This window comes from Strigops habroptila, chromosome 1 (assembly GCF_004027225.2).
Source record: "Strigops habroptila isolate Jane chromosome 1, bStrHab1.2.pri, whole genome shotgun sequence".
In the NCBI taxonomy this organism is placed as follows: Eukaryota; Metazoa; Chordata; class Aves; order Psittaciformes; family Psittacidae; genus Strigops; species Strigops habroptila.
In genome coordinates, this window is record NC_044277.2 from 148,338,988 (window position 1) to 148,364,725 (window position 25,738).

Consider the following 25,738-nt stretch of genomic DNA (forward strand, 5'->3'; position numbering starts at 1 on the left):
TGCTCCAGAAATTGTAAGATAAAATAAAACCCATTTCACTACAGCACATCCCAGAGCTAGATTTGCACAGAGGAGACACTCTCAGGATAAAGTTACATATTATGTTTTTAGATGATTTAACATCTAACCATATGCTAATGGAGAAGATCCTATTCATGCCTCCTCCCCCACAATATGCAGAATACTCCCTTCCTCCCATGCCACCAGTGTTCGCCAAAAACTGTACCAAGCTGATTCAACACTGACTCGAATGTGCTAAAATGAACAACGTTCTGTGGGATTAGCAAGTTGAATTAACTCAGCAAAGGGTCAAACAAGTGCCAAAGCAATGGGACTTCACCCTAAGATATTAAGACTGGTGTTGTGCCTCTCTTCTACCTCCTACACACAGTGCAGGTAGGAAGCAGCCGGGGATCCTAGACACAGAAACTGAAATTGCAGAAGTACCAAAGTAGGAAACCAAATATATCAAGTATCTCCTTCTGATGCATGCCCCCTTTAAACCTACTGGGCTCCCATGTACCCAAATACCCTCTTTCCCCTCCCTTCCACATTTTCCACTTGTCACACTATATCTATCCTCTGAGCTTTACCATCCTCAAATCCTTATTGTCTTTCCTTAGCGTTTCTTCTTCCTCACTTAGACTCATAATCACAATAACAACAATAGCAATAACCTGACACTCATCGCCACTGCAGCAATCACCAAGCACACACAGATCCCACCCCCTTCCCCTTCCTTTTTCCATTTACTTACACTATCTAGGAGACTGGCAATCACAACACTTCTATGCAGTAACTCAGATAACAGGGTGCTGCAGTAACTAGCACAAACACACATGCAGTCGATATACAACAGTTTTGCTTCCACATTAAAAGATCTCCCAAACCAAGCAACCAACCAACACCATAGGCCCTCTCACAACTTCCTTCCTTCCAATGTTCAAAGCTGTGTGCGATTCCAATTAACCTCTTTGACGGACTGGAAAATAAACACACTGCTTTTCTACAGGATGCTCCATGTCAGCACACAAAGAAAACAGTAAACTAGTTACTAAAAGGAAACTAATTAGAAAGCAACTTTGCGTGCATCAGATCTATTGCACATAGCAAGCCTCCCCTTTGTACCCCTTGCCTTTGCATGACTCAGTATGTATTTACCTGTCACATGAAGAGTCTGAACTAACACCCAACATCCAAGTAGCTACCCCTTTCTATTACCAAGGGAGACAAACACTGGCTGCGAAAGCATGTGGGCAGAAACATAAGCAGAATATTGAGGTGATGATGAATAACACACTCCTGAATGTCAAAGTACAGTGAGATGGCACAGTGAGATTTTCATAATTTCATAACATCTCAGCTTCTTTCCCACATTGCAGTAAAACAAAATAAAATGTAGGTGGAACCAAAGTCCTGTTATTGGTATGCAAAGAAAATTAACTTATTTAAATTCACCCATCTGTTCTGGCCAACCATTTATGAGTAATTCTCAACATTTCAATCACCTGAAAAAAGGATAGTGAGTTCTAAGCACAAACGCTTCCTAAGCAGATAATATTCAGGATCAGAGATGAATAAACTACAGAGTGTTTAATTCTTTCAGTGAGCTTGCTTTCTCACCTGGCTTCCCAGCTGCTTTTTGTCTCTAGCATTTCTCTCCTGTTTCTGGCAGATGAAGTGGAGGTGGAGAAGAAAAGGGAGGAAAGTTCTTGGGTAGCATAAGGATTACAGTAATTTCCAATCTTTTAGCAAGGAAGAGCTTGCTCAGGGAAGAGACAACCTAATGCTGCTACCTGCTCCTCCACTCCGCTTTGTGTTTTTAAACTTATGTTTACAGATGTTTGCAATTATAAAGCTATACAACCCAGATACAAAGTTTAGTACATTTACCTCCTTTCTGCCCCCAAATCCACAGGGAAGATACCTTCCACCTACACATTTCCTCCATCTCTTTGTTGTTGCTGTGGGCAATTTAAAACAGAAACTGCAGTTCAGAGACATGTACCTACAGGTCATTGACACTTGGTTCACACCGAAGCCTGAAGTGAACGCAGATGCCACTCATCAAAAGGACAGTTACGCCACGGATAAGAAGTTGTCCTGACCCCCTAAATTAAACAACACTATTAGCAAAGGGACAAATTTACTTTCAAAGCATTCTTGGTATTCTGCCTGATTACCTGCCCTTGTTCAAAACAAAGGGAGGAATGTCCTCATGTGGCTCTACTTATGTTTCCTTTCAGCATTCTGAAATAAGAGCTGTTTAAGAAGTTGCATTTTGTTTTCAATTGGAAAGGTCACTTGGATTGAACGGTGAAACAAGTCCGTACACTTTTGTTAATAAGGAGAAAGGGAAAGAGATGGAACATGAGGCAGGAGGGAAGTTTACTGCATCTTCATTTTTAAATTAGAAAAAGTCTCTAAGAAGTTATGGAAAAAGTGTAAGTAGTGAAAGAACAACACTATAAGAGCCTTCAGAATCTAATTCTCTCGAGCACTAGAAAACACAAAAGGAAAGTGATGACTACTTACATATAATATGTAGGATATAATCCTTCAAAGTACCAGCAATGCTTTTTGGCCTCCGTACACTACAAAGGAAGAAAAATATGGTATTAATATTTACATAGGACAATGTACAGTTATAAACACAAGCATAGAGTATTTATAAATTCCGTGACTTTGAGCAATTGGGAAAGGTTTGTATTCCCAAAGATTTCCTAATCCCAATACACACAGCAACTAGGAAGTCAGGACACATGAATGGCAGTGTGCTCTGCCAGGGTTCAGATCCCTTTGTCTGTGAGGCCCCATAGCTTCCCCAATTCCCGAACAGAGTCAGTACATTCCATGCAGGCCCAGGATCCAGCTGCATGTGTTCCCTGGCAGAACTGCTATCTTAAAAGACAGCTCTTAAGAGCCCACTCGTGGTCGTAGTTACTTAAGAGACCTTCAAGGCCAACCAGTTTGACGACACTAAGCATGACGACCCAGTAAACTCAGTAATTGCTGGGAATTATTCATCTTCTGGAAGTCTCTGGCATGTGGAGCCAGAGAAGGGAGAACCCATCCACCCCATCTCCTCTTCCTACAGCTTGGAAATATTTCAAGTGTTCATTAAAGTACCGGGGAAGGGAAACTGCTTTCTGCAGCCCAGGGGTATTGTTCTCATTCGCAGACTGCCAGAGTATCCTTGTTAAAGGATGGAGACAAGGCGTTTGCTCAGCGTGTGTGTGCAGGCGACGTGGGAAGCGCACATCATTACAGGCATTGCCAGAGCACAGACGGCAGCTGAGAACAATAGCTGTGCTTAAAACAGAAAACCAGATGTCAAGCCCAAACTCTATATACAAGGCACAAAATATTTCTGTGTATCCCACTGACATCACTAGCATAAAATGCCATCTTCATTGCAGACATAGCTCCAGGAGCTCCACCGCAAGCTGCGTTATCCCATCACACACAGCCAGGGCGTCGTGGGACACCTCCGCAGAGGAATGTCTTGCGGGGGTTTTAGCTGCAATTCCCTTGGCTGCTCACACCTGACACCCGATGTGGGAGAGTGCTCGGCACACGCGTGGTGCTTGGATCATCCTTCATGTTCACTTGGCAGCTCACCTTTAAATAATGGCTCGTGTAAGTTTATTAGCCTCCCTGAATCCCAGAATGCTAAATGAATCCAGTTAAGACAAAGACAAAGTGGTTTTAGATCCCTGACTCTCATTTCTCATGAATAAGAAAGGCTGCAAGCTCTTTAATGAGCATCTGATGAGCTAAATCACAGACAGATCAATTACAGCCCATGAAGACAAACTGCTCTGGATTAAATTGTTAAAAGCAGTACACGAGATGGGGGGGGGGGAAGGAAGACACTTTTGATCAGTGTGATAAGGCCTTTCCGCTAATACAACAGGCTCACACCAGTCTTCAAGATGCACAAGCTCCTGTTGAAAGGACTGGAGCTTTTTCCTTGGGATAAAGAGAGAGGAATCTCAAACAGATGCCGCAGTCCAGGCAGTATATGAAGGTGAGCTCCATAACTGCTGCTGGAGCAAGTGGTCTTCAAAGATCTACCTCCACATCTGACCTTTTTCCCTTTTTTTTTTTTTTGGCCTCCTTCAAAGCTTCCAACTTCATAACCCTTCCTTCCAAATATTTTCATCAGCTGGTTCTACTCTGAAGTCAGAAGTATGCCAAGTTTTACTCTGTAACACCCTGCAAATGTATATGTATTGTAAACCCAGCAGGTCTGCTGCCAAGTCAGTGTAAAATACTTTGGCTCTTCACCTTTGAAGGCTGCAGATCAGCAGGCCCTGGCTAAAATCCCAGTGCCTGCAGGTCGACCCCTTGGGAAGCCTCATTTCAGAGCCCAGCTGAGGCTGTAGGCTGTTAAGTGTTTTTCCTTCCTGCTTCTCAACCAATATGAGTCACTGTTTACCTCAACAGCTTTAAAGCCTTCGTCAGTCTGGAGCATTTTAATTGATGTTTTCCCAGCAATGTTTCTGAGCACGTGGAGGCTGGGTACCCTTTACAAGTGTAAAGGAGGCATTTATATTCAGCACTCATTCTGCTCACCCTTCTCCACGTATTTTAATCTGCTTTACAAGTTCTAAAATGAGTTGGGAAGATTCCTCCTTCCCACATCTCCCAAGTTGTAAGATTTCTGTTTCTGCTTCTTAATTCTGTTTCAGACAACCAATATGCTTTCTGCTGTCACAAGAAAGGCTCCAGCCTGGGAAAACTGTGCAAGAAACAATTCATTCTAGCTTACAGGGCTTAGATACCTGCACTGAAAATGCCCAGACTTTGCTTTTATATGGACCCTGGAACAGCAGGTACCAGTCCCAGTTCTGCCTTGCTTTAACATCCCAGTGCTATGAGTACTGCATGGCAGTTGTCCGGCTCTCCTACACGGAATCAGGCAAACAAGCCAGTGGACCTCAGCTGTGAGCAGCACAGCCAAATCCGATACACATGACACGTCAAACAGATTTATACACACAGGGCGAACCATTGCCGTCCCTGCTCAGTTAAAACTCCTAGTGATCTCCATGGCAACTTTACGCCTGTAAACCCTGACATAAAGCAGCGGCTACTAACCACTGTCTACTGCGGGTTAGCAGAGCTCATAGGAATTCACTGCTGAGAATGAGGCAAGAATGTCATTGCCTCTAAGGATTTGAATGTCTTTAGCACTCAGGCACCAGAGAGATGATCAGGGTAGCCAGGACACGGATTACTTTTTCCCATCTCACACACATCCTCTGAAGCAGGCTGTGATCATCTGTCTCTTGCCAAGATCCACATTATTCTTCTGAGTGGTAGTGGCCTCTTAGTTCAGCTGATGGAGAGCCATACAAGCGTGCTTGTAGTTGTTTGAGACTATTAAACCCCCAAGAAACCACATCTAGCAGCAACTCGCTGCAGTCCTCAAAACAGACACAAAGGGGAGATTACTCCTATGACTGCAATACAATAGGACCTTAGATGTCAGGGTTAGTGCCCACTGCTAGCTCCTATATGAAGACAGGCTGTACCTCAGAGTTTCTAACAAGCGTTCGTTCATGTCTTTAAAAAGCCATTTACCCATTCACTAACAGCAAAAAAAGTATGTTTATGGGTTTTAAAGTGGCTTAGATATGGCCATGCTGATGCTTTTGACTTTTCTAGGAGAAGGACTCTGCACATTTTGCTTATAAGATTCCTCCTTCTATGTCCTTTAACAATTTGACGCGGATAAAAAATATTAATATACATTCATTTTACAAATAAATGATGCAGATCTGATTTGGTATCCATATGTAATCTTTAGGGAATTAATGGTATGTGAATTAGACAGATGCTTGAATACATTCCTTAAGACTCCATATTTGGAAAGAGAAAAAAAAACCTACAAGACTTGGTTTTCTTGTTTGTTTGTTTTTAAATACATCAGCATCTGTCTCGGAGCCTGTTTTGTTTGACAGACTGCAGCAACACAAACTGCAAACTGTCCTTTTCTGTGGCCTCTAAAATCATTCAGATTTCCTTTAAGAAAGGAAATGTGCTTCCTGCCACAGACTGAAATTGCAAATGTTACCGCTGCTAGTAAGAACAATGAAAAAGAGAAGTTACTAAAACATTAACCAAAGACTGGTTTTGATCATGCCGTAAAATACAGAATGTAAATACATACGTATGCACGTGGTGTGGGGGAAGACAGAGCAGGCAGCCTGCTCACGAGTGTCAGATGGTACTCTACAGATCATTAGCTATGCTTTGCAGGGTTTGCAGAACTACTATCTCTAAGCAGGAATATCCTCCCCATTGCACATCATCATCTTCCAGTCCACAGGACAATAAAAAGAAAACAGAGCTGATCAATTTGGTACTCTTTGCAATCAAGAGAGCAGTGGATTCACGCCCAGTGCTTTTATTGGAGGTTTGGAAATTAATAATGGAAAAGTAAAAACAATTAGAGCCGCATCTGCAGACAGTAAATACTTTCCAGTAGGACTATAGTTCATTTTTGTTACGGGTACCAATGAAAAAAGCAGCCGACTGTGGACAAATGTGTTTGTGGAGGGCAGAGGGAGGGCGATTGCTATCTGTATGCTGCAGGGACACTCAGAGCGAGTTTGTGACATCTGCTCAAAGCCATGTCCTGTAGGAGGCACAGGTCTGCTATTAATCACAAAGTCAATGAAACCCTATCAGTTACCAGCAACTGAGGGTGAGGCTCCTTCTTTTAAGCCACACAAAAATCTAGATGATACACACAATTTCCATGACATATTACAGTTATAAGGATACAAATAGGTAGATTCATTAGGAAAAAAACCCAAAAGGTAATTGACAGAGTGACCTGCCACACTGATGTGGCAGAAATGGCTCCTAGTATTCTGGGGTGACCCACTTAGTGCTGTTCCCTCCCAGTCAACTGGGTATATGCTATACATTAGTAGAGTGCAAGTTGATCCAAATGTCATTCTTGTGGTGACAGCCTCTGAGGCTCTGCTAGGATTAATTCATAGATGAACAGGAAGAAAAAGAGTTAAAAGTATCTAAGACATGGAACGAAACCTCATCATTTCTGAGCATCACACAATCCTATTCCAACCTGCGCCCAGAATTGTCTTCCACACAGCTAGATCAAACTAGTAATTGAGGAAACGGGAAGGACAACACCTTTCTGACCATATGGCTCCACGGCATCTGAGAAACAACTGGCTATACCTGCTGCTTCTGTTACAGAATGCCTCTTGCAAAACTCACTCACACACATCTTTCCCAGTTTTATTAGTCACTGCACCTGGCTAGTATTTGATGAAACCCAGAAAAAAGGATGGGACAGCCTACAGCGCAACTCCAGGCTAAATAATCAGTTCCAGAAGGCACATTAATGGCTAGGAATCACAATGCTTCAAGGGATCTGACCTTTAAAATTGTATCAGTTTTCAGAACACTATCCATTTCAGTGCCTAGACAAGAGCTGAAAGCATTATGAGCTACAAGCTGCTCATTAGATATGGTGCACTGAAATTGGAAGGACTTCTGCATGCTGAAAGTTTGAAAGATTGGATTTACAGAGACAAGAATATGAGCATACTGCTCTTCCACAGCCCAGAAAAGGGTAAAATATCATCCATTAGAGACAACACATGCTGAAACTGAAAAGTGTAGTCTAAGGGTGAAAACATTTTACTAGAGAAAATACATTTTGTTTTAACCTTGCCTGATTCTATCTATGTTCATCCCCCCTCTTCCTTCCCTGATGATGCTAACAACTGAGGGTAAAAGAAGCCCATCTCCAAACTATTCTAAGAAACTGGGTTTGCAAGCCATGTTACCAGTGATTTCAAGACACGCTCTTGTCACAAAAGACAGAAGCAAGTCTTACTAAAAGCCAGGAATACGCTAAGGTATTTTTATTAACTAAAGTAATAAAGAAACAGCAGCAAAGTCTTGTATAAAAGGATGCTGATCCTTTACCAAGCCTTCCCTCCCAAGTGACCGTAAACAGGACAAATACTATTCCAGATATACAGCTGTTTCATCAAGACCAAGATCACAAAGTCATTTAACTTGTAGTATAAAGAACGATTTTCATATATTTCAGAAGGAGGTGTTTCTGGCCAGATTTTTTGGGCTGTTCTCCAAGAAAGAAGGGAATATTTCCCATTCAGGATTCTTGGAAGAAGCACCTTTCCCACTTTGAATTAATCAATCTGCATTTTGCAACAGTAAAAATTTCAACACAAACAGCAATTTCTTATTAGTTCTTCTGCTGCTCAGAGCACATGCATTAATCATCATGTTTTTATTTTGAATTAAAGTGAATTTAACATTAGATAGCCTCCCATCACAAAGCATTACTTTACATTTAGATCTATTAACCTTTCCCACAAAAGTAGTACAAACTATCCCTTGCACGCAATTTCATTTCAGGAGCCTGACTCATTATTTTAATTCTTTTTTGCCATTATGCAGCAAATTGGAAATGCACTTCAGTCCTAGAACAATAGTTTCAATTGAATATAACCCCTTCATCAGCATCAAAAGGGGGCGGGGATAAGGAAAAGCAGGAGACCCTCGTTTTCCGTAGCCCACAATAAGGAAGATGGGGGGTGAGCGGCGGGCGGCTGGGCGCGCGTTCAGCACCGCGGACAGCGGCCTCCCGCCGCGCTCCGCCGCGCCGCATGGGTGTAATACATCAGCCGCACCGCACTCGGCGCGGTGTGCGGGAGGCGCTGCACCTGCTAAACAGCTCATGGCATATGTGAGCGCTAATTGAGACATTAATAACTTATCATCGACTCACAGAACATCTCCCGCTGGAAGGGACCCAGAAGGATTGGCGAGGCCAACTCATCCGCTCCTTGCAGGACTACCTAGCGCTAAACCAGATGATTAAGGGCATCATCCAGTTCTCTCCTGCCCAGAACTCTGACAGGCTTGGTTCTGTGACACTTCCCTGGGCAGCCTGCTCCAGTGACCGACCACCCTTTCAGTGAGGAACCTTTTCCTAATGTCCCATGTAAACTTACCCTGGCACAGCTGTATTCCATTTCCTCGTGTTCTACTGCTGGTCACCACTGACTCATACTCAAGTTGCCACCACCCAAACCCCCACTGACTGTCTTGGATGGAACAACTGTACCAAATCATCTTCAAACTGTTTGGGAAACCATAGTTATGATAATTATTGTAGTTGTTATGTGAAATATCCAGCTTGGATCTACATCAGAATTTCAAGTCAGATGCTTATGAAAGTGCCAAGAGATCCTCAGTACCAGAGAAGGTCAGGACTTGTTTTACCTTCTTATTTCTACGCCCATAAACTCAGCAACATTTGCACAAACCTAAAAGCTGTGGGTTTTTTTACACCTTCCTGGTGGAACTGACCTTACACTCAGAGTTCTAATGGCAGATTTGCAAGAAAGCATGAAGCATGCCACATATTGAAAGCATTTTCACCCAAGAAAAGCAAAAAACATTCAACATTCCATTGGAGTCTGCAGCTTCAAGGGGGTAGTGGTAGCCTTTTTTTCAGTTCCAAATGGAAGGAAACAGATGTAACATTTTCCCAAATCTGCGAGAAGCAGTTGATCTATTCCAAATGATACTGGGCAGGTTCCACAGCTCCAAAATTGAATTTAGCTTCTGCAATTACTCTGTTTCCTTTCATATGTGCAAGAGAAATAAAACCACGGTTATTATTTGCATTCTTTAACTACAGAACAAGTCATAAGTCACCTTATAAAACAAACCATAAAAAAGAGTGCATGGGGAGAAGGGCTCATTTGTCAGGAATTGAAAGGAAGATCATGCCAAGAGTGAGGAAATTCACTATTTCCACCCTCGGTCTCTTTAAAAATGAAGGAAAACAAATACTATGATTTATAACGTATAAATATATAGCATATACATAAAACAAATACTATGACAGCAATACAATGATTTTACTTTTAAGCCTCTAATGAACATAGGGAGCACTTTCAGAGTCAGCGTCAAGACATAGATACCAAACGCACTTTCCTTTGACTAAGAACTGGAAGCTTGGTACGTCTCCAGCCCTAACCTTAGGTAGGCACTTACTCCTCACAGGAACCTATTCTAACTAGAGTACTAGTAAGAGCAAATTATAGATATGGGTTTCTCCCAGTTTTTCTAAAGCCATGCCAGCATTCATTCCCTTCAGTTCATGCTGAACCGGCAAATTTGCCTGTTTCCTACATACATTTCATTCTTCCTTTTACCATCCCAAAAATGAAAACAGCCTTTAAATTACCTAGTACTTAAATCCTCAGGGGCTGTCTTTCATCTCCCATAAGAGAAAAAACAAAGCGAAGAAAGACTGAGCAAAGGAAGATGGATTCAGAACTCAATTTTCTCAGTCATTTGCAGCGCAGACAAGATCGAGGTAGTAACAACACTGTGATATGTACAGATGCTGGTTAGTTCAGCTATGACAGCCCATCAAAGGCTGCAGGAAAATAGATTTCTTTAATGGCCTCCAGGACTCAGGGCAGTTGCTTTGGGAGTTCCTGGGCTGTTCTGTTGATGTTATGCATCCCCCCCGCGCTCATTTGTTCCGCAGAGAGCACATGAACAGGCCAGAGCGCAGCTGCATAATCACAGCAACTCTTGCTCCTCTCTCTACTACCCTTATTTTTCATTCTTGACATTTAATCCAGTGATGCACACCTTCCACAGATCCTTCTTATGAGCAGTCACTGGAAAACAACATTTTTTTTTTCACTCAACTAAGACTTTTTCAGTTTTCCGAGATATTTATTCCAACACTGCAACTACTGGATCAAAACCCTTTGTGCTCTGAAGTCCTGTAAACATCTGTAACACTGAAGGCAGCAACTCCTCAGTCTCAAGAAACAAGATGCTGAGTTTATGACTAATCACACACCCAGCGCAGGGAACAAAAGAAATCGATAACAATGAAATATCACCTCAGTGCTGTTCCCCTGGAAGGTATGCAAGGCCAAGGCAAGTTCTCACCTTCAAGAGGTTATTCTAGAAACCCATCATGTTTAGTGTTAGATTGTTGTTAGGAGCATCTGTTCATTTTAAATCAGATTACACATGTCATGTGTGTATTAAATAAATGAGCATCTGAATACAGTGGAGATTAAAGAAGTTACCTTGGAAACATTCTCATATTTGAAAACCAGTTTCTAAAAAAACCCAGCAACTCAAAATCCAGGTATTTGAGCAGAAGTATCTACCTCAATACTGCTGGGGGGAAGCTTTGCTCTTGGCCAACTCCCATCTGCTTAACAGTGAATTGTCAGATGCTTACCTACAGATACCTCCATTACCAGCCATCATGACCCTGTCATTCACAACCTTACAAAGCATCTCAGTCTCTCAAGGGAAAAGCACAGATGTATAATTTACAGCACAAGTCCAGTCTGGTCTAATGACCAAACCAGGGCTGAAGAAACAGTTCTAAAGGAAACCTTAATGTAGCTAGACGAAATCAACTAGACTAACTACTTTGAAGTAAACATTGAAACTCACATAGGAACACAGCAAAGGTAAATGTGGTCTTGTCTGCAAGACTAGCTCATTGAATAGGGCTGCAATACTGTGAGTACCACAATGCTGCAATATGATAATCTCCATGCTGTGGTCCAAAAAACTATTTCCTTTGGGACTCAGTTCCTGTAACACCAGGAGGAGTTTATATGTTTGGGTTCATCCAGGCTAATAATCAGGTTTTTCTATTCTTGCACACAGTCTATTAAACTTCCTACTGATTGGCAGCAAACACATCTCTTTCTCAGGCCAAAATTCTCCTCAAAGAAAGAAACAGCAGAAGAGTTTGACAGAGTGTAATTTGTATTTATTTAACAAGTCAATTCAAGCTCTCAGGAGGATCCTCTACTGTGGCTTTTGGGCAGACACTGACCAGGTAGACTGAAACATCAATGCCTTTTAAATTAAACTAAGAACCTAAACTGGCTCCGACTCAGACAGTGCAATAGTGACAGCATATGATTATTAAATTCCAGCGAGACAAATCCAACAGCTGTACCTCACAACTACTTATTTGAGCAGGAAGAAATACAGTACATTTGTCCTTGGAGTATTTCCCATGAAAAGACTGTAATAGAAAATAAACACTCAACCCTTTCTGGCAAGTAACAATGCCTACTACTGGCAAAGCATTTTTCCAAATGAAGTAACTTCCTACATAAGACCATAACATTTGCTTTTCTTCTATTAGGAGCCTGAATGCACCTAAACAATAGATCTCCAATGTCCCAATTTGTCAAATTTCAACATAATCCACTAAGAGTGTTGACAAATCTCTCCATTTAAATACAAAGCATACCAACATTTGGCATTTTTCTAAAAGGATCATTTTCTTGGTTTGAGTGATCAACCTGAGTCTTTCCACATTCAAAACAGCTTCCTAGAAGGTGGAGGTAGGGAAGAATCTACTTCAGGTTCCAAAGTTCCAAAGATGCCTGTCTAGATAGAGATACTGGATACACAGAACCAGACAAATTCAAATTATCTCTTGGTATAGGAGCCATGTCTTGGCTCAAACTGCTTTTCGCCCCTCAAACCACCTACTTCTCAGCTTGATGAAGGACATGCTAGATGTGGGCAGCTTTTTGCATGCCTCCTCTCTTGTTCAAACAGGGCACACTCCTCACTCAAACATCCATCCATGTATGTGGATTTTTCTCGGGACCCCATCAAGCTTTCAGCTTCCTCTAGTAACAGTTACAACGCAAATTTCCTAGTTGTCACTGTTGGACCTCTAGTTACCACTCCTGTGGCCTGTGGTTCATCTGACATTATGTTGTTCTTTATTCCTGCTTGCAGAGGATAGATCATATTTGTGTGTGTGTAAGTTAGTTGACAAGACACAAAGAAAAGTTGGGATGCTGTAATGAATTCCACTCGTCCCTCTGACACAGACTACACAGACATCAAAAATCTCTTTACCAAGGTTATCGCCTCACAAAGAATATCTGGGGTTGCCTCAGGGACATTCTGCAACTGAGAACTGCAAGAGTGAGGTGAGGTATAAATGAAACATTCGCTCTCCACTAAGATGTGGTCTACACTCCAAAAAAGCTCAAGATCCCTGCCTGGAGGTACTGCTATGGATGGATAATAGCATGAGATATGGCCATGAATGTTTAATTTATAAACCTAGCAGCTAGAAAATTATTCAACTAGACTGAAAGTGCTGAGGATTTTGATAGTGTCTGCCCACATTAACAGATGCAAGTAGCATCGATAGCTTAGAAATGAGTACAGACACACTTGCATATTTGGTCAGCATTGACAACATTGCATAAATTGAAATTTTGGAGAAAGTTCAATCCCTGTGCAAGCAGTGGACAACTTCAGATGTATCCAGGGCATTGCTCCTGATTCCACAGGACGTGGCTTGGCTTGCTGCCCCTCTCCTCACAGGCCTGCCAGCTGCTCTTCCAAGCACTACAGGGTTCATCCCAGAGGGTAAAGAGCACCATGGAACGAAGGCACTAAAACAGCACCATGGTTCCTACATTTTTCCAGGGCAGTTCTGTGCAGGCAAAGGACCCTTTACACTGTAACCACAAATGGAGACTCACGGATGGGAGAAAGAAATGCAATAGGAGCAGCACGGCAGAGAACCAAGCAAGAGAATGATGTGTCCAGACAACCAGCAAGGTGAGAAATGGCATAAAATCTGGTGCTAATTCTTCTTTCACCAGGGTGTACACCAGTTAGAGTTAGCAGGTAAGAAGCAAAGAACCAAACCAGAATCACAGAGAGCCATCTCCTATGACCCCACGGGTGTAGTTTTCAGGATGTGAATTATGCGCAGAAGGACATCAGACCTCAATCAGAAGGACGTTATCCAGAAGCACATCAGACCTCAGTCAGGTCATATCCTCTCCTCCCTTCTGCTCCTCAGAAACAAAACCATCAGGCAGCAGAAGAGGCTAACCGGAATAAATGGCACTGACTGAGCCACAGTCAAGGCTTCTTCCCAACCCTTTTCTAAACAGGCTTGAGAGGTCAGAAACCAACAGGGTGGCAGCTGAGGACAACAGAGAGGCAGATTGTGAATGACAGGCATATATACAGGAATGACAGCATCTTGTGAAGGATGAGGGGACAACTCCACTGGCAGATGGCTGGTGCTCCTCTCCTCCATGCAAGGCAGCGGTTCCCATTTTTTGAATTCCAACTGAGTTTCAAACCAGGAGCCCTTTCTGACACAGAAGCATGACACCATGAATTAGCTACAGCTCCTCACACCAGCCCAGGGCGGAAATCTTATCTTCCCACAGCACAAGGCAAAAAACTCCCAACTCCTTCCTTTATAGTGTGCTTAGCCTCTAATTTGGGAAAGGAAAAGCATGGCACCTCACCACTGGGAGGTTGCTTGCCATGACATTGTTCTTTTTCAATGAAAAGATGAAAGTTTAAATGTAGCAGTGCCAACTCATGTCAATAAAGCCATGTTTCTCTAAAACAGCAGAATTCTTTACCCCAGCTTACAGACCCCCAAATCAGATATCAGATACCAAACAAAGCCTCAGTCCTTCAAATATGTGAATAAGACTCCATATCCGAAGAGGACTCTGTGATACCACTATGGTATCACAGAGTGTGGTAGTGAAGTTAAAGCACATGCACAAGCGTTAGAGGGAAGAGGTTTGGCTTTGCCCTTAAAGTTTTAAGTTACTGAGTAAGAACAGCAAACCACCTCTCTTATTTGTTTCCATTCAAATCCAGAAACATACCAACACATTTTCAAAGATTTTAAAGGAATGGCTATGAATTCCCACATTTTTCTAAAGTTACATCCAGCCTAAGGAATAGATGTCTTGCCACGAGTTGAGTCACATAAAAAGACAAAAGAATTGGACCACATCTCTTCAGTTAGAGTAAAAAGACATTCTTGCTAAATTGCTTTCAAATAAACAAACAATGCATTGGCTCCTACAGCTGCACAATGGCAAGGCTTCTAAGGAGCGTCTTCTTGTACTTTCAGAAAGGGTAATGTTTCAGGATGAGCTTCCTCTCATTCATCCCTGCATTTACCAAGTGTTTAGTCAGACTATTAAAGAGGCCACAGATCAAGCAAAGACCTCATTTTTTCCCCTCAGTGATGTTTCCAGCTGCTGTTTCTCACTATGGTTCCAACTTCAAGACAACATCCTAACTCCTTGTGAGGGATATTAATTCCAGGTGCTCAAAAAGCACCACCAACAAATGCTGCGATATCCATTCTCCCCCAGTATCATCTCCCAATCTCCCCTCTGCACCCGCAGAGCTGCCTGGCGCTGTGGGGGAAGGAGGAGCCTGAACCCCTTTGGTAGGATGGCAAGATGCCACCTCATGGATCCACACTGACCTTTTGTTTTAAAGCGTGGGCTCTGCCTTGTCATTCCTGGCACACGACCATGCGACTTCTGGGAAGAAACAGGAGCCATAGGAGTCATTGGACTATTAAACGATACTTAAGAAACGCTTTTACAATCATCCTCTTAAGCTTTCTTAGCTTGATTTTAGGGCCTCATCAAAGGCTGCTGAACAGAGTGCCTGCCGTAGACTTAGGCTGATGTCTCTGGCTAGAAGCATAAAACATAAATAAAAGAGAAAATTGCTTTGCTGCCACCAATCTTTATGTAAGGCTAAGACAGATGTTACAAGTAGTAGGGCTTTTAAAGAAGAGGGCTGACCATGAAAGGTGCCAGTTACCTCACCATGTGCCGAGGTGTGACTAAAACCCCCAGAAACTCATACCAGCAGCCAGACCAAGGGGCCCAAGTAACACTGAATAAACTGCTAGGCTGCCCTCAGTACTTTTTGTTTTATGGATGCTTTTGTTCAGCAGGGTCTTTTTTTAATTAAAACCAAAAAGCCAGCCTCTTGGGGGATCTATTTTCCTTTCCTCTTCTGACTTCAGCACAAACACACTAGAAAAATTATAGCCACAGTACAAATAAAAATAGCTGAAGAACTTGCAGCTGTTGTTAATTTCCCAAGTATTCAACGTTGCCCATTTAATGATGGAACAATATGCTCTAGTTTCAGTCTTGGCACAAGGCTAGCTGAGCTGGAGGCAGATATTTTAGCTCATGAGAATGCCAAAGGCAAATCAGACTACAGCAAGCAGAGAAAGGGCAAGAGGACAACGTGATCTAGACCACTGGACATCCACGCCAAATGTTTTCTCCTGCCTTTTTTTTTTTTCTCATGTAAAACTATCAGTCAGCTCACTGACTAGACCAGGCTCACAGACTTACTATTGCATATAGCAGGGAAAACATGCGCCTAATAAAAATTCATGAAGTGCAAAACACTTTTTACAGATGAAGAGCTGATTTTTTTTTCTTCCTATTTTAAGTATCAAGTGTTTCTGGTGTGAAATGCATTACACAGAGAGGTTTCACTTGCTTATCTCGCTGAATAAAGTCTTTAACCAACTTGTCTATAGTCCAGATGAGTGGATTTCCCTCCTTTAGTACAGAACAAAGGAATGAAGTACTTGGTATTTGTAGGGAACAGAAGTGAAATAAAACATGTCTCAAGCTTGGCAAGGAGAATCTATAAACTAAAACCGCATCTAAATACTAAAAACACTTTTGAAGCACTGAAATCACATGCAGCAAAAATGCTTATTAGTTACATCTCTTGCAGCTATGTCTCCCGTTGCTAAGTATCTTCTCATGCTTACATGCTTATAAAGTAGACTAAGCAGAATTAGTAGAGACAATGCTCATATATATATATGTAGCAGTGAAGTAGAAAAGAAGTAGCAGTGAAGTACAAAAGAAAAATTAAGACTAATGTACAGGAGTAAAAATCAAAGGCTCGGAAGTGACAGGGAAATCGGGAAACAATTACACAGAGCTTCTGTTTCTGTTGGGCTTCATTTGTGCTTTTATGCACGTGAATCAGGCGGTTCGAGGTCATAAAGGCAGAGCATTCAGCAGGTAGTATTTAGTGAAAAAAAAATACATTCTCCTCTTGTTAAGGGCCCACTGGCAGCACAAAATGTAAAACATAATAAGTAACAGTTTTAAAGACGAGGAAAAAAAGATTTTTAAAAGTCAAAGCTTGCAACATTGCCAAGACTCCTCTATTATGCTCAGATACAGTTTTAATCTGCTCTGGGGAGGGGAAAATAAAAAAGAAGGCCCCAACAACCCAGCCTTTGGCAAGACTTCCCCACCACTGGCCAAGACAAGCAGCACTATCCTTCCTTGTGAAACCAAAGGCTCAATCCAGCACTCCACAGATCAGAGACTCTAGTTTGGATCTCTCTATCACATCAAACAAACCAGCGGGTGAACATGATTGAGGTGGGGAAGAAGATGGGTTGGGTTGAAAACAGTTTCACACACGGCCCTGTGCCTTCTTGCAGGTAAAGAATGGGATGAGTTTAAACCAAAGGCAATCAAAAGCGCATATGCGGCAAAGCACATTGCTGCTGAGCACCCCAACAACAGGCAACCCAACAGCACTGTGCGCCTGCCCTCAGCCCTGGGGTGGAAAAGAGCAGCCAGGTGCATGTGTGGGAATCTTCTGCCAAAGAACAAAGCAATGGTGAGAGTTGTGGAGAGCCTGCTGGAAACGGCTCAGTCTCCAGCTGTTTCTCAGGCTTTTGAGGTCTCCCTGACCTCATCCTGCTCACAGAAGGTGTCTGGTCCTTCCTGCTCCCTTCCTCCTGCTGTTTAAGAGAGTAAAGCCATATCCCTCTGGTGTCTACAAAGACAGTAGTGATACAGTTGAACTCGTTATTCATGTTACATTAATTGCTCTGGCTGTCTGCAGCTTGCTCCCTGCATGCATGTGTGCTCCTGTGACAGAAGATGCTTGTACATGTTAGGTCACATCACAGGACAATAAATATATGAAAGCATACAGGCACCTATAAAGACCTATAGGCTATAGTCCCCAGTGCTAAAAGACAGGGTCTTTATGGTTTAAAGCAGACGTGGCTGCTACTCAGCACTCTCAGACAGGGTCCATTTGGTATGTATTTCTCTTAGAAGGCACCGTCTTGCTAAAACATTTCATTTTCTCTCCAAAGAAAGAAACTAGACAATAGAAGTTATCTTATTCAGTCTTTAAATTTAGTATTAGAACTATCAATAATGTAAGCAACTGCCTGTGCCACAGAGCAATTGCAGAATTAGGTGAAACAAGGAAACACAAACAGGAGAATCACACACCTGGCTTCATAGCAATGCTGCTCCCTACACTGCAACATGAAAGTGATGCATGGAAGGGATGAAACCAACCCCCGATCATCGCTGAGCTCCAACAACGCACTTAATACAGAGGTTTCAGAAAGAGAACTTAGCTGGTATTACACCAGTATGAATGGACCCCATACCTGCACAAGCAGGCAGCATCAGCATGCATCTGGACTAGCTCGTATGCTATCAGTGGTACTTGTATGACAGTTTGGAAACTTTTACTAGTTACTTTTATCAGTTACTTTTACAACTAGAGGATGTTCTTTACACTTCAAGCCTAGTCCACCCAGAAGCTTTCAGTGAGACTTCAGGGCTTGCAACTATAGTACCAGATAATGCAACTAAAGGGCTAAGTATGATTTTAGTTCAATGGGAGAAGGAAGGGGGGGAAGAAAAGAAATACCCCACACTGTGAAGCTGTTTTACCATGGCCCCATGTTCATAAAGTATTTTGCAGGGAGAAAACTAAAACAAAACCCTGCATCCAGAATGACTACATCTGTGAGATAACTTGATGACTTCTTCCAGGCACATCCACATGAACCGCTCTTGGAACAGTACATTGTTCATTTAAATAAAAAGAAAGGAAAAGAAACATCGTTGGGAGGAAAAAACCTCTTCACTTTGGAACCAAAATCAGTAGGGCTTTGCAGTGGGATGCTGTTGGAAATATTTACATGGTATGTTTTTCTGTTGACATTTTATAACTCTGTTCAAAGAGAATGAAATGTCAAGTACTTCTGTCTGCAACCATCAGGCTACAAAGCTCCCCGTTCATTTGTGAAAGTCATCATAACCCCTCGATTCTAGCAGCTGGCCTTGGTGGGGGAGAGGAAGATCTCCAACATGAGACTGACAACTAAATGATTACTAAAAATAACAAATCCGCAAAGCACTGAGAGTCTAAGGATAATCATTTGGAAATTCTTGTCCTATTTCAGAACAGCTCTACAAAAGACTGAAAGGTCTAGCTCCTGTAGTAAAGACATTCCTAATAGGCTGGAAACATCTCATTTAAAACAGAACAGGCATCAGATCAGAAACAATAGGATGAACATTCTTCAAAGGTTCACAACTACAAACGTCAGTTGAAAGCAGCAAGGAGAGAAGTACACGGGAGCAGGATACCTCTCAGACTGTTGCCAATGACACTGCTGAATATAAATGAATCACAGATTAATATCAATTTAAAAAATGTATACACGCAACCACATCCATCTAGGTAATTGGCAGATGTTCTGCAGGGACAGTGAAATGAATCTAAACAGAGAAACAAGACCTCGCCAAGAGGGAAAGGTGATGATGCGGTGCTGTTCACCCAGTTCTGCAAAACCAGAAGAGAAGAATCCAAACAAACTTATTAAATGCTCTTCCAGGCTATAGGGGCAGAGAAAGAAGTCTTGGCTCCCTTATAGGTACCGAATTACACAACTACTAGAATGTAACACAAAGGAAAGGGATATTAATTCTTTTCTCATGCTCTGTTTTGGGAAAATTTCATCTTCTCTCCTATCCTCTCGCTCACCCTGAGGTCACCTATATCTCTCTTCCAGCATCTCTCTTGTTCTAGCTGATACTGCATTTTCAGATTGTTCCAGCTGGCCAGATGTTTTTGGGAATGCCCAAATGCAGTGAAACTCTTAGGACAGCTTGAAATGCTGAAAGCTTCTCCTGGAAAAGAGTGATCATGACATCTTCACATTCAGCATTGAAATTAAAAAGGTGAGGTGGGTTTTTTCAGCTTGCAAGAAGGAAAACGATGGAAGAGACAGGGAAGAGGGGTCCAAATCTCCCAGAGGTCTCCCAACGTGCCCTGCTGGGAGTTTTACCATCCATGAGAAAGCACCAGGGTGCAACCACCCTGACAGGTAGCCATGAATGAAACCAGACCATTGGCTGTCCATGCAGGAACCAAACCTTGAGCAGCACTTTGTTCCTTCAACAAAGTAAACCACTAGAGGATAATACATGAACAGTTGGTACTAGTTTAATGAGAGTTAATTACAATTTCTATATGCTTTGAAATACACAATATACCAAGTGCATAGGCACCCTTCAAGGCACACTTAACAAAACCTTAGGTAGATACAGGGCTCCCAGGATGGTTTTTTGCTGTTATTCAGTACAGAAGGCTCCATATGCTGGGTCCCATGAGATGGGCATGCTTCCCCACAACCAGTGAGGCAACCAGAGGCCTTGTAGCAGGGACATCTTGGGTCTCCTTTGGGCCTTATGTGGAGACTCCACACACCGTACTTGGCATGTGGGGTATAATGTTGCAAATACATTAGCTGCTAGCATTGCAGAGGGAGAGCATAAGAGGCAGCCAGAGCTAGACTCATGCACAAAATGCAAAACCTGTCAGGTCTGCACGCACACAAGTTAACTGGAAAAGCTCCTTGGGCGCCTGGGCAGTTGCCAGCATTGCTGGAAACACTGCAAAGGATATTTACAGAAGACAAAGCCAGAATGTAAAACAAATTATCAGAAAGTGCCAATTTCTCAACTTCAAACAAAGAGCTCACAGCAGCCAGAGCGGGGCTCTGGATTCACTAGCACTTGGTTGACTTCTTTTCAGAGCAAATTCTTGGATTTGTCACTGCTGTTTTTCTTTGTCAAGAGCCAGTAATGTTGTTTTGCTAATGGCTTATGCAGGAGTACTGGAGCCAGCAGCTTGCACACTGGTTGTTTTTATTGCTCTATTAAAATGAAATGAAGCTGGTGCTAAAGCTTTTATAATCATTTAGGTTATTTCATTATGAGCTCAGGGCAGAAAAGCAGGCAACGGCGTGTTATACAACTGCGCAGGCATAGTGCATCTGCCCCTAGGTCTAAGCAGAAATCCATATGGACCAAAGGGAAAATGTATAGTGGGAAAGTCAGTTCCCCCGCTGGTAGAAGCGGCTCTTTGCTGTGCTTAGCACCACAGAAAGAAATAAAGGGGAAATAAATTCACCAGAAGTAGAGTTTGATAGAAAGAATGTCAGGATGACTATTATGTTGTATTTGTCATTGGTTGCGTCTAGAAGCCCTAATGAGGAACCAGGACATTGCTGCACAATCACTGCACAGAATGGGAACAGGGACTAGCAAAGTCTAAAACAAAAGAAACAACAGAAAGCAAGGTGAAAACACAGAGTAAAATCAATATTCCTTGCCATGACAGCAAACGGTTTCAGTACAGATGCTCAGCTGCTGCCACATTCTGCATTCATGGCACAGAGTCGGTGGCAGGACCTGCAGAAGGGCAAGGGAAGAAACTGTAGGTATTTATTTAAAGCCTTTCCTAATGGTTAAGGGGAAAGGCAGCATGAAGGAGGCTTATTGAGAACTTCACAGATTTATTTGAAGATTATGCTGGATTTAGGAAGAAAGCACTAGGACCAGGACAATAGCACAGGTATGCAAAGTCTTATACTGACTACCTATGCATGTTTTCATCCAAGCAGCAGCAAAGCAAAAACATCTGGCAGCATCAGGAGCATCAAGGAAACATCAGGAGCATCAAGGAATCTCATACTGGTTTCTTTTCTGATACTGCATCCAAACTAAACGCTACTGTTCACATCCCTGTGTTTTTCTGCAAGTCTTTCTCGGAGTGTCGTGTCAACAGATACCAAGTACCCACAGTGAGTGCATTAGCCTCGCAAGCTTACAAATATTTTTCAATCCCATCTGCACTGACAACTTTGCTACCTGATTTTCTGGCCCCATATAAATAGACAGGACTTTATTTTGGCATTAGGCTGTCAATCATTTCCTCTTTTTATTTTAAGCTCTATCAAGTAACATTGTTGATTTTGTAGAACAATTTTGGAGAGACCTAGGAACTAAGTAGTTGATTGGTGGTATAGTACTATTTTCAATCCATCACAAAGCAAAAAGACTAAGTGTATCCAGGTCTGAAGTCTCAGAAGAGTTTAGAGCTGGGATTAAACCAAGATGTCTATGCTTGAATTTCAAGTCATTCATTCACTCAGTTCATGTCATGATGACTTTAAGTATCAGATGTGCTTAAAAGAGCCCTTCTAAAAAACAAAATTAAAAGTATCTCTATATTGATGAACTTACAGTAACGACAGGCCCACACTGGAGCTCATTTAAAAAAAATCCAAACAACCCACCAAGTAAGATCCCTAGCAGCTGAACTTTGATTTACAATATTTAAATGTAACATACACTCATAGAAGCACTAGTTGTTAACAGCCCAGCTATGTAATTTGTTTGAAATGACACAGATGAAAGCATATAATGCCGTTCTTTCTCCAGCAGTTTGTCCAGATAACCAAATTAAGGCTCAAAAGGACAAATTTTCTCTATTTATAGCAATAGCAAAGTGGATACAAGTGACATGGATGTGAATACTAACAATTTGTAGATGATTTCCAGTTCCAAGTGCACCTCACCACTGCGACTACAGAGGTATCAGTGTGGTGACAGGGTTACCTAAGGAAGGCAAAATGGGCACCAAAATGTTTTTGAGGGTTTTCCATTCATCTCTGACTCTCCATATACATCCACAAGCAGTCAAATTTGCCTGCAGTTTCAAGGGCAGAGCATAGTTAAGAGACTCCAACAGCTTGGACTATGGACTGTGGACTATGCCTTGGCATAGGTGCCTTTACCATCAACTACAGCGTTAACAGATGTTTGTGATATACCATAAAGGCATCAGAAAATCCAACAGGCACAGAGTATGAACGTGCATTCCCTCAATACAGCTACAAAAAAAGAAAAGACAACCAACAGCCTCCCCCAAACAACCCCACCTCAAACAAAACAAAAACCCACTTTGTCTCCACTCTCTTCAACAAAATAATACAAAACTGAGCTTAAGAAAGTTTCCATGACCTGAGCCTCTTATCTGAAAAATCACACAGTTAGTGGAAGATCACCTAGCTGGGGGATCCTGCCCAGCTGACTCTGGGGCAGTGTCTTCACACAATCTTAGCTCATCTTTGAGAAAGCAGGGTGAGGCAAGCTTCCCCTCTGATAGTGGCCCAGGTCTCAGCTCTGTGATCTTTCAAGTCTTACTGAAAGACAGATGCACACTGCTTTTCTTCCCAAACACACAAGGAATCGCCCTGACAAAAACATGCACAACAATGTGTACATTAAAAACCCTAAAAAAACCAAGGCACCCAACCAAAACAAAAGCTCCACCAAAAAGCCTTCTCCCTTGAGAGGCACAAACACCCTAAGATGGATGTTAGCCACGTTGCTTGGTACACCACTAAGACACTGCGTCAGTACAGCCATAAATGTGGGACAGCTATATAAACCAGAACTTACTCCTAAACAATAGTGTGAGCTAGAAATGGCATGATAAAACTTCCATTTACACAGCAGAGCTCTTAGGAGTCAGTCATGATGATAAGCAGCCTTCTTTCTGACGCTCACAGAAGGGAGCTGAGCATTTGCTGCAGAAGCAGTACATGTATCCCAACTGTCTTCTGACAGCTGCACTTATCCACAGTCCTTCAGGCTAAAATCTGCCCATCTCTTCCTGCAGGCGCTCTCAAGCAAGCCTCCGAGCACTGAGCTTTCAAAGTTATGCCAGACTAGTTTCTCTCCTTCTCAGTGTCAGCACAGGAGGGGAACACATACTAATTTACCCCTTGGCCAGCTCTATCAAAGGCAACAAATCTTCACACAGCATGACTCGGTATGTACTTTTCAAGGCAGGTTTCACAGTCTTTAGCTCTCTGTTTTGAGAAGTCCTGTACTCCACTAACAACCTCATACAGAGTAAGTTACAACTAAGTATGTTTCAGTAATACTACTGGAATCCAAATCAAGCCGATGAGTTATTTTGTTACAGTTCGTTAAAAGCTCAGAAATTAAAGTTAGGGTTTGGTTTGGGTTTTTTTGAAAGACCAGTTTGAGCTCTTTTTCCATCTAGGAGAGCAATCCCAAATTTCCAGCAGATACTCATGACCAGTTTCTCCCTTTGGAAGTTGAAGTGCACTTCCAAGTCCTTATTTCTGCTCTCCAATAAGGGCTTGTAGCTAGGAGTCAGAAGTAGAGAGAAGAGCAACCACAATGAATAATGAGATGGAGCAGCTACCTTTCAAGAAGGGTCTAAAAGGTTTGAGAGCCTTCAGCCTGGAAAACAGATGCCTGGGTGATGGGCAAGGGCAAGGTTGAATGCCCTGCTGAATGAGGCTGAGTACAAAACTATTATTCACCAACCCCTGTAACATTAGTTTCAATGAATGCCCCTTGTCCTAGCAGGAAATTAGTTTAAGAAGTACTTCTTTATGCAGCAGATAGACAAAATCTAAAATCTGTTGCTGCAAGAAATTGCAGAAGCAGATTCAAAAGAGACTAGACAGATCCATGAAGACAGATCCAAAACAGTCATTAAAGGAAATAAAAAGGGAGCTATACCCTTTAGATGTATCTCTGATCCAAGTGGAGATATGTTGGAGAAGTATAATGGGAACAGACCTCTGACACTGGGCAGGCTCATGGGCTTTCCTGGCACAGCACCACAGCCTGAGGTGGAGAACAGGTACAGACAAACTCGTCTCACCCATCTGATTTTTTCAGTCCTTCAGTCACATATATTTCCCAATGTACAATTAGCAAGAGCTCAATTAATGAACGGTGTGAGAAGAATAAGACTTTGGTCTGTACCTAAAGGTGACAAGGCAAAAAGCCTTTGTAAAGGTGCCAGAAGCATCCTTATAAAGCGAGACAACAAAATCCCTTTTAAAAAGTCCTCAAGGAAATATTTGCACTCTTCGAGCAGGATAAATTTAGGACACTGAACAGATTTTGAATGTGCTAGTTTTGACAGAGTCTTCTGAAATAAAACCAGCATGGCAGCAATATATTTTATTTCCTATTTCAAACCAAATAAATGAAATATTCATCATTCAGTATAATCAGTGTATAATCACCACTTGAGTTTTAACCACTGCCACATATCTCAGGGGCAAGCATAGAGTATTAATTACCTAAAACCCACACAACATGTATAAAATATTTCAGACACATGATCTCTGACCCTACAGAGTTTGAGAAACAAACCACCCTATCCATCAAAACACCTCCTGCAAGTCCATACATGGGAAAGTTATGCAGCATTCAATACTCCATTAAATATTCAGACTCTCCCTATATAGCTGCAGTCAAAGAATTCAAACCCCATGATTACACAGATTTAAAAATGCATAAACAACCACAAAGATGATTTTATGCCTGTAAGACACAGACCATTAAATTTAACACAACAGCTCTCCAAGGAGGAGGAGCATCTCTCACGCATACAGAAGCCCCATTCCTGGTCTGAGAATTGGCTAGATGAGGATTTAGAAAGGCATCTGATTTTGACCAACAGGTCCCAAACAGCCACATCATGTATGGATGGGTCTGTGTGGTACCTTATTCATGAGCTTTTCACAGAAGCATTATGATAAAGCTAGAAAAAGTATTTTGGGTTTCAAGACAAACCAGTGGAAGACTTTTCTCATTTAGAACATTTTCTGACTAACTTGGGCAAGCAT

At 42.2% G+C, this 25,738-nt stretch overlaps 1 protein-coding gene across 1 annotated transcript in view; it reads right to left on the reverse strand.

Annotated features, from left to right (window-relative positions):
* The window catches only part of VOPP1 (VOPP1 WW domain binding protein), a 62,226-nt gene that overhangs the window by 18,414 nt on the left and 18,074 nt on the right, over positions 1 to 25,738 (reverse strand). Inside the window, exon 2 of the mRNA XM_030504481.1 lies at positions 2,536 to 2,594. Within this exon, the coding sequence (XP_030360341.1) occupies positions 2,536 to 2,594 (59 nt within the window). The remainder of the gene's footprint in view (positions 1 to 2,535; positions 2,595 to 25,738) is intronic.